Here is a 14,477-nt window from a genome sequence, read left to right as displayed (position 1 = left end):
GAATGCCTTGAAGCCCAATTTCCTTTTGTGTCCCCGGGTCTGTGTGTCCCTGCTGATCTGGAAAAGCTCCTCTGGTTTGATGTGGTCAGTGCCTTTCATGATTTTGAAGACTTGACTCAGGTCCCCATGTAGTCTCCTCTGTTCCAGGGTGAAAAGGTTCAGTTCCCTCAGTCTCTCTGAGTAGGACATTCCCTTCAAACGTGGAATAAGTCTGGTTGCTCACCTCAGAACTGCCTTTCGAGCAGCGATATCTTTCTTGATATCAGTATTCCAGATGAGGTCGAAGTAGTGCATTGTACAGACTTAACATTACTTCCTTCTATACTTCTGACAAAATACCATAGCATTTTCTTTGTGTTTTTAATTGCTTCCCCAAATTGTTTGGATGGGGAGAGTGAGGAGTCCATGAAGTCTCCTAGTTCTATTCCTCCCATAGTGTAATTATATTGGACATTTTTGTTACCTGCATGTATTACCTTGCACTTGTCCACATTGAATTTCATCTGCCAGGTGTCAGCCCACAACTGAATATTGATGTAAGTCCCTTTGAAAAACCTGTGCTGCTGAGATTGTATCTGCTGAGACACCTATTTTAGTATCATCTGCAAATGTGACAAGTTTGCTAACTATCCCAGAGTCCAGATCATTAATATAGATTAGAAACAGCAAAGGCCCTAGTACTGATCCCTTTGGAACTCCACTAACAACCTCACTCCAGTTAGAAGCAACTCCTCTAATCGACACCCTCTGTTTCCTATACATCAACTAGTTCATAATCCATCTACTTATATTACCCTGGATGCCTACAGTTTCCAATTTGAGGATCAGTCTTTGATGTGGAACCTTGTCAAAAGCTTGTATATCATATCATATGCTTTCATGTGATCTACAGCTGCAGTTGCATGTTCACAAAACTCAAGTAAATTAGTAAGACATGATCTGCCTCATCTAAACCCATGTTGATTATCTCCAAGAATATGGTTTTCATTAAGATGCTCCTGTATTTTCTGTCTATACTTTTTGCAGATGAGACTGATTGGTCTGTAATTTCCTGGCTCAGTTTTGTCCCCTTTCTTATGGATAGGTATGACATTTGCCATCTTTCTGTCAGTTGGCACATCCCCTGTTCATTTGGAATATTTTAGTTAGCGGCCTATAAATCATTTCCCTCATTTCTTTATGTACTGTTGGAAATATACCATCTGGCCCAGGTGATTTGTTTGTTTTTAATTGTGCTAGTCCCTGTAGTACCTCCTCCTCATTTATCCTGATCTCTCTTAGAGTTTCACTGGACTGATTGTTAACCTGTGGTTTTCTTTTGTAAAAGCCTCTGTGAAATACTCATTTAGAACATTTGCCACATCTTGTTCGTTTTCCAAGATTCCATTTTGCCTGTTTATCGTTTCACTTCCTCCTTAATTGACATCTTTCTGTTGTAGTATTGAAAAAGCTCTTTGCATTCCTGATCCCTTTCTTAACATCTCTTTGCAGCTCAGTATATTCTTTGTATTTTGTTTAGTCTCTATCCCTTTTGTATGTGCTATACTTCTTGTACTGCATACTTCTATTAAACCATTTTGGCCAATGTTTGGTCCTCAATTTGCTAAGTTTTGGTACAAATTGCTCCTGAGCCTCAAGTAGTATATTCTTATATATAACCATCCATTTTCGACTGAATCTGTATCCAGTGTGCCCCAGTCTAACTCTTCTAAGTGCCGCCTCATACCTTCAAGGTTTGCTTTTCTAAAATTGTAGACCATTGTTTTAGATTTGGTCCTTGTTTTTTGAAAGTATGTCTCAAAGCTAACCATATTGTGGTCACAGTTTGCCATTGGTTCTCTCACTAGTGTCCCTCTGACATTTGAAAAGATTAAATATCTGGTTGGTTCCCTGACAAATTGAGTTAGAAAGCAGACATTTACCATCTCAACCATTTCTATTTCTGCTTCTGTAGTCCCAACTGGGCTTTCCCAGTCTATGTTTGGGAAATTGAAATCCCCCATTATAACAACCTGTGGAGTTCGGATCCATGAGAGAAGGAGGTTGCAAAAAAAAAAAAAAAAACTTATTTAGTGGCAATAAAGCTGGAAGCCAAGGTCACACACCTTTAGTCCTTCATATTCTTTCACCCAGTTGTAACACTTAAATATTACACTGTACAAACGGACAGACAATGCTATATCCGTGTTAATCTCCGCTTCTCACTCTATCTACTCGCTATTCCAAAAAGCGCTGTACAGAAAAAAGGTGCGTGCTCTGTAAATGTGTCACAAATATACTAATAGAAGCTCAGGAAAAGTGTACACATTGCAGTCCATATATGGGTTCATTACAAACCACATCCTTGCAAATGCAGTCTTGATTGTACAATGCAACATCTTTCTGAATATCTGAATTGGGTGGTCTGTAACACACTCCTACCACTAATCCTCCAGCTTTAATAATTCAAAAGTTTAACCCACACAGATTGTGTTTCGTTACGAGGATCTAATTTGAGTTCTTCTGCCTCAGTGTAATTTCTGACATATAATGCTACCCCACCACCTTTTTTCCATTTTTCCACTCCTACAACATCATAGTCACATACCAACACTGTGGCTTCTAGGTCTAACATCTTGTTCCTTATACTCCTGGCATTGAAGTACAAACATTTCAGGACTTTCCTTCTACCAGTTTCCCTTTGCTTTCTTTCCTTACTGGAAGATCTCCTATTGTCAGAGCTCCCTGCCCGGTCCCGGTCCCTAGATTAAAAGATTCTTAATTACTCTGCACATATGCTCTCCCAATGCATTAGCCCCCTTCTGTTTAGGTGTAGACCGTCCGGTTTGTACAGGTCACATCTATCCCAGAAGAAAGACCAATGCTCCATGCATGTGGTACCAGAAGAATTTCTGAGAAAACTACCATGGAAGTTCTACTCTTTAGTTTCTTTCCTAAGCTTTCCTAAGCTCTTTTAAGCTCGCTTCAGAAAATCCAGAGTTTATGACAAGTTATCCTGAAATTTAGTTGGCTAACCTATTTATCCACGTACGAAGAACGGACCCCAGATTTCTAACAATGTGAAAAAATTTCTCATGTGAAAAATTTGATTTTTATAACCCCCACAGCATTTACGATACTTGGTCTGAGTAGGAATACAAAATCTCAGAAAATACACAACGATTTTACATCATTGGATCTGAACTTCTCTGTGTTTGATTGAACTCTGCATGACGGCGGGCTGTAGGAATACAGTGAAACTTCTATGCACAGGATCTGCACATAACACTGCCAAATAATGCTTAAGAGGGTGTAGTAACACGGTATATAACTCTGAAATGTACAATATTTTTCAGTTTTTGGTAACCTAAACTTTTTTTTAAATTCTGACAGTTTATCACTTACCTTTGTACCATTTCAGGTTATTGACTGGAGTTGAATTGCTTATATTTCAATAAAAACTGGAAAAATGTGGGTGTTCTAAAACTTTTGACCAGTAGTGTATATACATACATACATACATACATACATAGGAAACATAGTTAGTAGCATGCAGTGTGTCTGTGGACATTTGGACAGTAATGCTGCACTGTAAACCCAGCAACAGCAAACCCAACAAGAAGATATGCTGCAGGGTGTACCGGTCTCACACAGACACAATTCGCCCCCCTCATACATTCTGCACATGAGCATATGTAACCATTCACTTATCATAGAACCATAGACCATAGACATATACATATATAGGTGTATATATACATTTATTTGTGACTAATGCTAGTAATTGAGTCATATACAACTAATCAGGACAGTTGCTTGAGGCGGCAGTAGGCTACTTATAACAACTTACACTTATATCAAGCGCTTTTCATTACACATTTTTCATCACGCATTTTTCATCACCAGGTACATTTCACCACCTATAACATTTAATTAAAGTCTGTTTTGGAATCGTAGGACATGTTAGATACAAATATTCTATCTGAATCAAAAGAGACAGTCCATATGTAATTTGTAAATGAATATGCATATCTGTGATGAATTGTCGCTGGTGATGAAATGTACCTCATGATGATGGTATATTGTCAAAAGTGTAGAATTTAAAACAAGGGCAGTAATGTTCAGACTGTACAATGCACAAGTTAGAGCTCATCTGGAATACTGTGTACAGTTCTGGGCTCCACACTTCAAGAAGGATATCTCTGCTCTAGAGGCAGTTCAGAGGAGATCAACAAGACTTATTCCAGGTCTGAAGGGAATGTCCTACTGAGAGACTGAGGGAACTGAACCTTTTCACCCTGGAACAGAGGAGACTACGTGGGGACTTGATTCAAGTCTTCAAAATCATGAAAGGCATCAACCACATAAAACCAGAGGAGCTTTTCCAGATCAGCAGGGACACACGGACCCAGGGAAACACAAATGGAAATTGAGCTTCAAGGCTTTCAAGATAAGAGAAAACAGGAGAAACTTCTTCACACAGAGAGTTGTCACAATCTGGAACAAACTCTCCAGCAATGTGGTTGAACCTATGGATAGTATCCTTGGATCACATAGTTACTAATGGACACCAAACGAGCATGATGGTTCGAATGGCCTCCTGTGATTTGTAAACTTTATGTTCTTATGAAATGTACCCAGTGATGAAAAGTATGTGATGAAATGTTGTAGACCCCATCCTCTTTTTGCCCATCACATTACCGTATCAATGTTTATACACATCTCCCTATAACTTTCTTCCCCTTTCTCTTTCCAGCTGTGGAATAATTTTTTCCACCTTTCAGTTGCATTCCTCACCCAGAGGACCCTACAGCTGGAGACCTTCTCTCCCACCAAGAGAGATGCCATCCTCTGCAGGTCAGTGAACCCCTATCTCTCACACTCTATCTTTCTGTCTATGTCTATTTCAATTCAGCAGTGTTGCCAAAGCAATACATACATACAAACATACATACATATTTCGCAAACAATGATTTATAAAATATATTAAATAAATAAAGCAAAAGATAAAATTAGAAAACAAATTTTAGAACAGAGCTATATAAATAATAAAATATGCATGTTAGTTTTTTTCATAAGCAAAAACAATACATTATAATTATGAGTACTTCCCAATAATATAATATATAATTTCACAATGTTTTATAAAATTCTGTATTCAAATAAAGTCAAGGATTAAATGGAGGTTATAAACTAATTTAAGAACAAAAGAAAGGAAAATAAATAATATAAATTGAATAGGGACAAAAATGTGTTAACCCTTTGCAGTCCAATTATTTTGCAGCTGTCAGGGTGCTCAGGTCCAATTTAATTTTGTGAAGAAAATAAAAATTGAAATAACTTCTTCTTTTTTTTTTTTGCAAAAAACAATACACAAAGCAGTATTATTCCAAAGGACACCCTCAAATTTGAAAATAGTGCAAACATTTTGAAAAAAAAGCATGTTATTAGTAATTGTTTTACTATTATTCCAGGCGCAAATTAATACAAAAACTGCAAAACAGTTTACAAAGAGGTTTTCTGGAAATATATTAACTTTAGAACTTTAGGAAAGCTACACAACTTTTTACAGCACTTCACATACCTCTAACAAAGGTAACCAGCAAAACAAAACATAACAAAATGTTTTACATCAATATTTACAAGTATTTACATGTGGCGAGGTTTGAACAAATGAACAAAAATATGCAATAACAAACAATCACCTAAAAACTATATATAATGTGCAATTGTGTTGCAATGCTCAATGGTCTATCTGTGTTTTTGCTGTGTATGATACATCTTAAAGCATTCAACTGGGTGTAAGACATGCTTTCTGCTGCAGGTTTTACATAAGTATATAGTCTAATTTCTGCCTCCATCTAAATAACTATTTACTTCACGTCTGCTTATTCTAACATCTGTAACAGATGTTCAGATATGCATGCTGTTTTCTGACTCTGTGATGCTGATGCGGGGATGTTTAGCCTGCAGTGAGAGCTGCATCTCTCTCTCTATCTCTTCCTGACTCCAGACTCTCGCGAGGGGGGGTTTTAGCCCATACGTTTTGAGTGTTTTCCAACTTATCGCGATGTTTCAAAGGCTGCTGAAGCCTGTGCTCGGATTTTTCCAGAAGAGAATCGTCTTTTTCTATGCAAAATACGCATTTAAATAGATGTTATAAGAAACATAAGAAAGTTTACAACTGAGAGGAGGCCATTTTACCCATCATGCCTGTTTGGTGTACATTAATAACTGAGTGATCCAAGGATCCTATCCAGTCTGATTTTAAATGTTCCCAAATTTTCAGCTTCAACCACATCGCTGGGGAGTTTGTTCCAGATTGTGGCATAGGACTGCAAAGGGTTAATAATAAAATAATAATCAAATAATGAATATATAAATAATATATACATTTATTTTTTTCTCATTAGCTACACAGATCAGATCAGAATAATAATACAGTACCTACTAACAATCAATTTCCTCTCCTCCCAGGCTGTGCTCTTGTGCAGGTTGTCACGGTGTTCCGCTCAGTTTCTTTTTGGGGCATGGTCACCTATTTCTGCCATTCATGCAAGATTTGGTGTGTTCCTTTGCACTGCAGTATGTTCTTATATAGTGATATTGGTATTTGTTTCCCTGAGATCTGGCCTTTTTAACAAAAACATTTTTTCAGGTTTACTGCCAGGGCACAGGACTGACAATACTAGTTCTGCTACAGCCCCTGTTCTGTGGGCAACAGCAGGACCAGGTCACCTGCCCCTGCGTAGAGCAGGAATTTGACTTCTGTGTAGAATGAATGAATGAAATTGATTTTATAATATCATAGACTTTGAAGAATCCTATAATATAAACCAAAACTGTGATGAATGTGAGGTAAAACATAAAAGCAACAGCAAACTGTGTGCAGAGTTCAAAGTGGGCCACAATCTTCCTATATCAGCAAAAGCCAAAAAAGGGAATTTCACAGGGGAATAACATAGCTGGGGTGCTGTGCACAAACCACTCATAACACCTGGCAATGTCCATTTGTGTGTCCAGTGGTTCACAGAACACAGGCAATGGACTTTTGAGCAGTGGAGGACTGTGATATGATCTGAAGAGTCATCTTTTACCATGTTATTGATTAATGGACCTCTGCAAGGAACTCACCCCTGAGTGCCTGGTTCCAACAGTAAAAGGTTCTGGCAATTCCCTAATCCCTAATAGTGTGGGGTGCATTTTCCTGGCATGACCTGGGTCCATTCATTTTATTACAAGGCAAAGTTGATGTAGTGTTTATATGTTACTGTCTTGAGTGATCATCAAGATCCCATGATGCAGCATTTCATCCTTACAGAAATGGTTGTCATCCAGGACAGCAATGCTCCTGTCCCCAGAGGAACATGTCATCAATAGATGGTTAAATGGGCATTTGAATAAAGTTATCCATCTTCAAAGACCCTCCCAACCACCAGACCTCAACCCCATGAGCCTTTGTCTGGAGAGGCATGGGCTATGTCATCCTCCATTAAAAAATAAAAAATTGTGGAGGTATGGCGCCAGATTCCATGCCACATCATATCCATGCCATCCTGATTGTAAACAATGACATTTTGTTGGCGTTTCCACTTTTTTGTCCAAATACATACACACAAAGGCTGGGATTAGATCAAAATTTTGACCCACCCGCTAATAGAAAACTACAGAACTGTACTCAGTTGCGGCTTCATTTTTAGTTAGATGCCACTTTCTTCTAATCAGAAATGTAACTGCTATGATGTACAGGTTTTTAGTTTGCTATTAGCGGGTGGGTCAAATTTTTGATTTAATCAGGCCCAAACATACATTCATACATTCAGCTGATTAGTGAAACCTGTTAGCAGTGCTCAGAAATTGAGCACGAAATCTTAAAGTGCACTCCATGCTTGGAAGCTTAATACCAATCCTAACAGAACAATAGGCTTTCAGCACTTTTTTGATATAGTTTTTATTTGGTCTAGCCCTGTTTGAATGACAATCTATTACAGGTATTATCAAGCACACAATGCATATATACACCGATCACTCATAACATTATGACCACCTGCCTAATATTGTGTAGGTCCCCCTTTTGCCGCCAAAACAGCCCTGACCCGTCGAGGCATGGACTCCACTAGACCTCTGAAGGTGTGCTGTGGTATCTGGCACCAAGACGTTATTATTATTATTATTATTATTATTATTATTATTATTATTATTATTATTATTATTTGTATTTCTTGGCAGACGCCCTTATCCAGGGCGTTAACTTTTTCAGCAATTTGAGCTACAGTAGCTCGTCTGTTGGATCGGACCACACGGGCCAGCATTCGCTCCCCATGTGCATCAATGAGCCTTGGCCGCCCATGACCCTGTTGCCGGTTCACCGCTTTTCCTTCCTAGGACCACTTTTGATAGGTACTGACCACTGCAGACCGGGAACATCCCACAAGAGCTGCAGTTTTGGAGATGCTCTGACCCAATCGTCTAGCCATCACAATTTGGCCCTTGTCAAAGTCGCTCACATCCTTAGGCTTGCCCATTTTTCCTGCTTCTAACACATCAACTTTGAGGACAAAATGTTCACTTGCTGCCTAATATATCCCACGCACTGACAGGTGCCATGATAACGAGATTATCAGTGTTATTCACTTCACCTGTCAGTGGTCATAATGTTATGGCTGATCGGTGTATTAAAGAATGTATTGGAACTTAAAATAATTTATCTCATTCCTTTTCTAATTCTACTGTCTCTTGGGTTCTGCCTCTGTATTTTTTTCTGTCTCTCTTTTTATCTACCAGTTGGAGAGGTACCTTCTATGCAGGTCAATCTCTAGCTTTCTTCTAAATCTTTGTTTTTTATTTTACCTTCATTCTCTCTCTGGTGAATCACTTACTCTCTCTTTACCACTCCAATTTTCTTCTGTTTCATCTCCCTCTTTTTGCTTCCACAGATATGGTGATATGCGTGGGGTTCTGGGAACCACAATCAAAGACATGTGGAACCAACTGGGTGAGACTCTGAATTACACATGTTTTGAATAGCTATTTGATACTGAAATTCTGATTCTGAAATTCTGTACATTCTGTTCTTGTAGTGGTACACTGTCTCAACATTAATACTATACTTCATAAAACAGTATGTGTTGACTTGTGTGTTCATGCTTCAGGGCTGCACAAGATGGCCTTCATTCCAGACCTGGTGGGGCCATTGCTGGAGGTGACTCTGATCCCCGAACCACAGCTGCAGACTCTGACCATGCCACTTTTCTATGACATGATGCTGTGTGAATACAGTCTGCGGGGAAACTTCAGCACTGTGAGATATATTCTGTAATATATATATATATATATATATATATATACTGACACACTGCCAACCTAACAAACTTATACACTGTGACTCTGAAACCCTTTAAGGGATACTTCATTATTTTGGCATTTTAACCTGATTGCTTACTCATACGAGTCATACGAATCCATGGAAACCTTTTTTAATTCTGTGCGTCCAGTTTGAAGAAATTTGAATGTATTGTTTTGATAGCATAGCACAATTGCTGGAGTATGTGAAAGATCTATTAAGCTGGGTTTTAATAGTCAGTGATTTGCAGCCTTTTGCTTCCAACAATTGTGCTATGCTAACGAAACAATACATTCAAATTTCTTCAAACTGGACACACAGAATTAAAAAGGATTTGTATGACTCTGGGTAAGCAATCACGCTAAAATGCCAAAATATTGAAGTATCCCTTTAAGCACCAATTCTATTAACACTGTTTTGCTGACACACTGAAAACATGGAACAGGTACACTTCAATACACTAACACATTAAAACTCACTACACTGACTCACTGACTCACTGATGTACAGATCCATTGACATTGAACACTGATGCTTGAAACCTTCAATGCAAGCTCTTCAATGCAGTCTTGTTGTGCTGCAGACTGATGGAGAGGAGACTTTGACATGTCCTCTGTCTCCACAGTTTGAAGATGAGATTATTAAGAAGCTGGACAGTGAAGTGGAGGGAGGCCGTGGAGACCACCAATACAAACTGCTCTTCCAGAAAATGTGAGAGATTGCAGAACTAAACAGGCCACATCACAGACATTCTCAGTCTGACAATGAGGAAGCACAATTTTCATTCCTTCACTGAGCACCACCCTGGATGGTGAAATTAACCACAGAAATTCCACTGACAGTCAGTTCAAACACCACACCATAGTACATCCTGGGCCTAATATTCAAAAGGTTGGCACACTGCGCAGAGGGGTGAGTGGCTCACAGTTAGTGTCATCCTGCCATATTTGAAGGTATGCCATATTCTATGCAGCACTAAAAGAAGCACTTCCCAAGGATTGCAAGCTCCCGGCAAAAGGGAGCTGTGCAGGAGTCACCTTTTATACAAACAGGAAGTGGAAGGGTCCTGTTTGAGTGACAGGCACAGGGGCCAATGGCAGATTTGATACGTTTCAGTGGATGCGTGCTGAAACCCCTCCCCCTTTGGGCAGTGCTTCTTTTCTCAGATAACCTTGGTTGCATTTACAACCTATCGTTTTACATCATTATAGCACTGCCTTTGCATTAATACTTAATACAAAAACAATACATTAATTTACATAATATCCCATTATCAAAACTAATATTTAATTTAATGTACAAGTAGTAATAATAACACTGTACCTGCATTTATTTGTATTCTACATTGAAAATTAAAAGGTACAGAAAAAGAACGTCAGTCTGAGTACTGCATCCGCATCCACCTGTGGTGGAAAAAAGTCTTGGAGTTGGGAGTTCTAATCAGAATTTATTACATACATGGGAGGAACAGTGCAACACAGAACTCAAAATATTTTAAGATAGCATGACATTGTTCCCCCAAAAGTTTTAAGATAGAACAAAGCTTTTATACCCCCTCTGGGACATACCCTCAAGTGGCATTATTTGCTTCTCATTGCACATGTGGTTAGGCCGTGAGAAAGAGAAAAAAAAATACACAATAACAAAACAGTTTATTATTATTCATATTTATTTATTTATTTATTTCTTCACAGACACCCTTATCCAGGGTGACTTTCAAAATAGATAGTAGCAGGTGATACAGTGGGGATCACCCAGTCCGATGTGTTCTGCATCGTTGACTGGTTCGTAACCACATTGCTATGGCATGCTATGGAACAGATTTTATTCCCAAGTACCAGAATAAACAGGGAGGAGATAACGAGTGGCACATATTTTGTGAGGAAATTCTGTGACTTGAATATCAGGGCCCCTGAGTATGGACATTGGATGCGCACATCATTTGTTTTTCTTTCCTTGTCACATCTGGATGGACTGTAGTCCGAGACAGAAAGATAAAGAATAGGAAGGGATATAATTGATGGTATAATGGTTTTATTTCAATCCACTATTAAATCCTTAGGAAAAAATAATTATTTTGTGTTTCTACATATTTTAAGTTAAAATCTTCTTTATGATTATTTTTATTTTCTGTTCAATTAATGATCTCTCTTTCTCTCTTCATCTCACCCTTTCCCTTTAACCCCCCAAAACCCTGCTCTTTCTCTCAGTCTATTAGAGTGCAGCGCACAGCACCCCTTTCTGGAGGGGCAGTGTGGGCAGTTTGTTGGCTTGGTGACAGGGCTGATGGATCGTTTACTAGATTACAGGGCTGTGATGTACGATGACAACCAGGCCTACCGCATGCGCTGCACTGTCAACCTGCTGGTACTGTTTGTCTCTCTGTGTCATCTGTGTTTCTGTCTAACTAATTGACTGTATGTGCCAGACATTTCTTTCTGTATCTCTGTCTGTAAGTTTGTTTAAAATTCAGTATTTCTTTCTGATGTACTCTCTGTCAGTTTGTAACCAGGCTGAATATCCATTGTCTTGCATTATACAATGAAGGACAGTAAAGCAGCTGTGCCTCTTTGTGTTTCAACAGAACTTTTACAAGGAAATTGACAGGCAGGAGATGTACATCAGGTGAGTAACATAACCCTGGGACTTTTTGTACAGTGAGATCAGAGAGAGTGACAAAGCTGGCAGTATGAGCAGGGCCGATGCAGTGTTAATTTAATTGACAAAATTGATGACGAAAGTGTTCGTCATCAAACTGTTTTTCATTTGAGTTAAAATTACTAAAACCATACAAAATGACGACAACATTGACTAAATGTTTTTGGATTTTCGTTTGTGAATATATGATGAGACCAAATCAGCAGTTTGACTAAAACTCAGAACTCACCATTTGCGTTTTTACCAACTGCATATCTGTCAAATAGCAGGCAATTCCAGGCATGCACAACTGTTGCTGCCATGCAGTGCATGCTATTAATTGTCTGAATACAACTGGGATCTACAACATGGGCTGGTGAAGGAAAAGTGTGGAAAAGTTAAGGAGAATCAAAGAGTGTTGAGAGTACAATAATTTCTTCCAGAATAAATACAAATATTTGATCAAAAAGAGAGTGTTCAAAAAGCTAGCTACATTATCTGTAATGTTACTGTTATCCTATTACACTCAGCCCCATTGTTTTCAACCCTCCAGTGGGTTGAGATTTATCTATTAAAAACTCTGGCATTATTATATCATTGTATCATTGTAAACAAAATAAGTTTACGTTGAATTTGTTTTTCATAAAATCAAAAAATATAATCATTCCTAATTATGCTATTATTTACATTGGAAAAAAGGTGGTAGTGTTGCAATAAAGTGTGCCTAATCATGATCAACTATGCAGCAACTGATTCTGTAGTTTGAGTGGCAAAGGGAGAATGGAGAACTGTCCCTTTTGCGTGTATTTTGTGGTACAAATTTTCTCTAAACTTATCTGCATAGGCTAGGTACTTTCAAATGCACATTATTCCTTCATTTCCTATACTATATTCTTATGCATCACAGATCAATGTAATTTACACATTGTTAGTTGCAAACATTGCTTTATATACTGGTGTCTCTTGTTATACTGATTGGTCTGTAATTTCCTGGCTCAGTTTTGTCCCCTTTCTCATACCAATCCACAAGAAAGGGGACAAAACTGAGCCAGGAAATTACAGTCTCACCTGCATCACCTGTTAAATGTAGGAAAAATTGATTAGACAGAAAATAGAGGAGCATCTTAATGAAAACCATATTCTTGGAGATAGTCAACATGGGTTTAGACGAGTCAGATCATGTCTTACAAATTTATTAGAATTTTTTGAACATGCAACTGCAGCTGTAGATTACGTGAAAGCATATGATATGATATACTTAGATTTTCAAAAAGCTATTGATAAGGTTCTACACCAAAGACTGATCCTCAAATTGGAAGTTGTAGGCATTCAGGGTAATGTAAGTAGATGGATTATGAACTGGTTGATGTATAGGAAACAGAGGGTGTCGATTAGAGGAGTTGCTTCTAACTGGAGTGAGGTTGTTAGTGGAGTTCCACAGGGATCAGTACTAGGGCCTTTGCTTTTTCTAATCTATATAAATGATCTGGACTCTGGGATAGTTAGCAAACTTGTCAAATTTGCAGATGATACCAAAATACGTGGCTCAGCAGATACAATCTCGGCAGCACAGGCTACTTGTCTGGTTGCTCTCCTTTGAACTGCCTCTAGAGTAGTGATATCTTTCTTGAAGTGTGGAGCACAGAACTGTACACAGTATTCAAGATGAGGTCTAACTAGTGCATTGTACAGTCTTAACATTACTTCCCTTGTTTAAATTCTACACTTTTGACAATATACCCAGTTTATAATCCATCTACTTATATTACCCTGAATATCTACAGTTTGCAATTTTAGGATCAGTCTTTGGTGTGGAACCAAAAATCTAAGTATATCAAATGATATGCTTTCACATGATCTACAGCTGTAGTTGCATTTTCAAAAAACTCTAATAAATTAGTAAGACATGATCTGCCTCGTCTAAACCCATGTTGACTATCACCAAGAATATGGTTTTCATTAAGATGCTCCTCTATTTTCTGTCTAATAATTTATTCAAAAATGTTACAACTGATACAAGGTGAGACTGATTGGTCTATAATTTCCTGGCTCAGTTTTGTCCCCTTTTTGTGGATATTTGACATTTGCAATTTTCCAACCAGGTGGCACATCCCCTGTTCTAAGTTTCAACTGGAATAATTTAGTTAGCGGCCTATAAATGATTTCCCTCATTTATTGAAGTACTGTCAGAAATATACCATCTGGCCAAGGTGATTTTTTTGTTTTTAATTCCGCTAATGCCTTTAGTACCTCCTCCTCATTTATCCTGATCTCTCTTAGGGTTTGACTGGACTGATTCTTACCCTGTGGCATGTTATCTGGTTTTTCTTCTGTAAAAACCTCTGTGAAATACTCATTTAGGACATTTGCCACATCTTGTTCGTCTTCTAAGATTCTTCCATTTTTAGCCTTTACCCGTTTCACTTCCTCCTTTATTGACCTCTTGCCGTATTGATTGTATTAAAAAAAGCTCCAAGAGCTATGTTTCTTTCCCTGTTTGCTTTCCTGATCCCTTTCT

General features: G+C 38.3%; 1 protein-coding gene across 2 annotated transcripts in view; it reads left to right on the top strand.

Moving 5' to 3' along the window:
• The window catches only part of LOC136755306 (dedicator of cytokinesis protein 2), a 435,882-nt gene that overhangs the window by 401,477 nt on the left and 19,928 nt on the right, over window positions 1-14,477 (top strand). For both annotated transcript variants that reach the window (XM_066711776.1, XM_066711775.1), the window contains exons 31-36: window positions 4,736-4,836; window positions 8,916-8,974; window positions 9,132-9,280; window positions 9,948-10,033; window positions 11,533-11,689; window positions 11,907-11,947. In XM_066711776.1, coding sequence (XP_066567873.1) covers window positions 4,736-4,836; window positions 8,916-8,974; window positions 9,132-9,280; window positions 9,948-10,033; window positions 11,533-11,689; window positions 11,907-11,947 — 593 coding nt within the window. The remainder of the gene's footprint in view (window positions 1-4,735; window positions 4,837-8,915; window positions 8,975-9,131; window positions 9,281-9,947; window positions 10,034-11,532; window positions 11,690-11,906; window positions 11,948-14,477) is intronic.

Source organism: Amia ocellicauda, chromosome 8 (genome assembly GCF_036373705.1).
Source record: "Amia ocellicauda isolate fAmiCal2 chromosome 8, fAmiCal2.hap1, whole genome shotgun sequence".
Taxonomy (NCBI): Eukaryota; Metazoa; Chordata; class Actinopteri; order Amiiformes; family Amiidae; genus Amia; species Amia ocellicauda.
The sequence above is the reverse complement of the archived record's forward strand: the minus strand, read 5'-3'. Positions and strand labels throughout refer to the sequence as shown.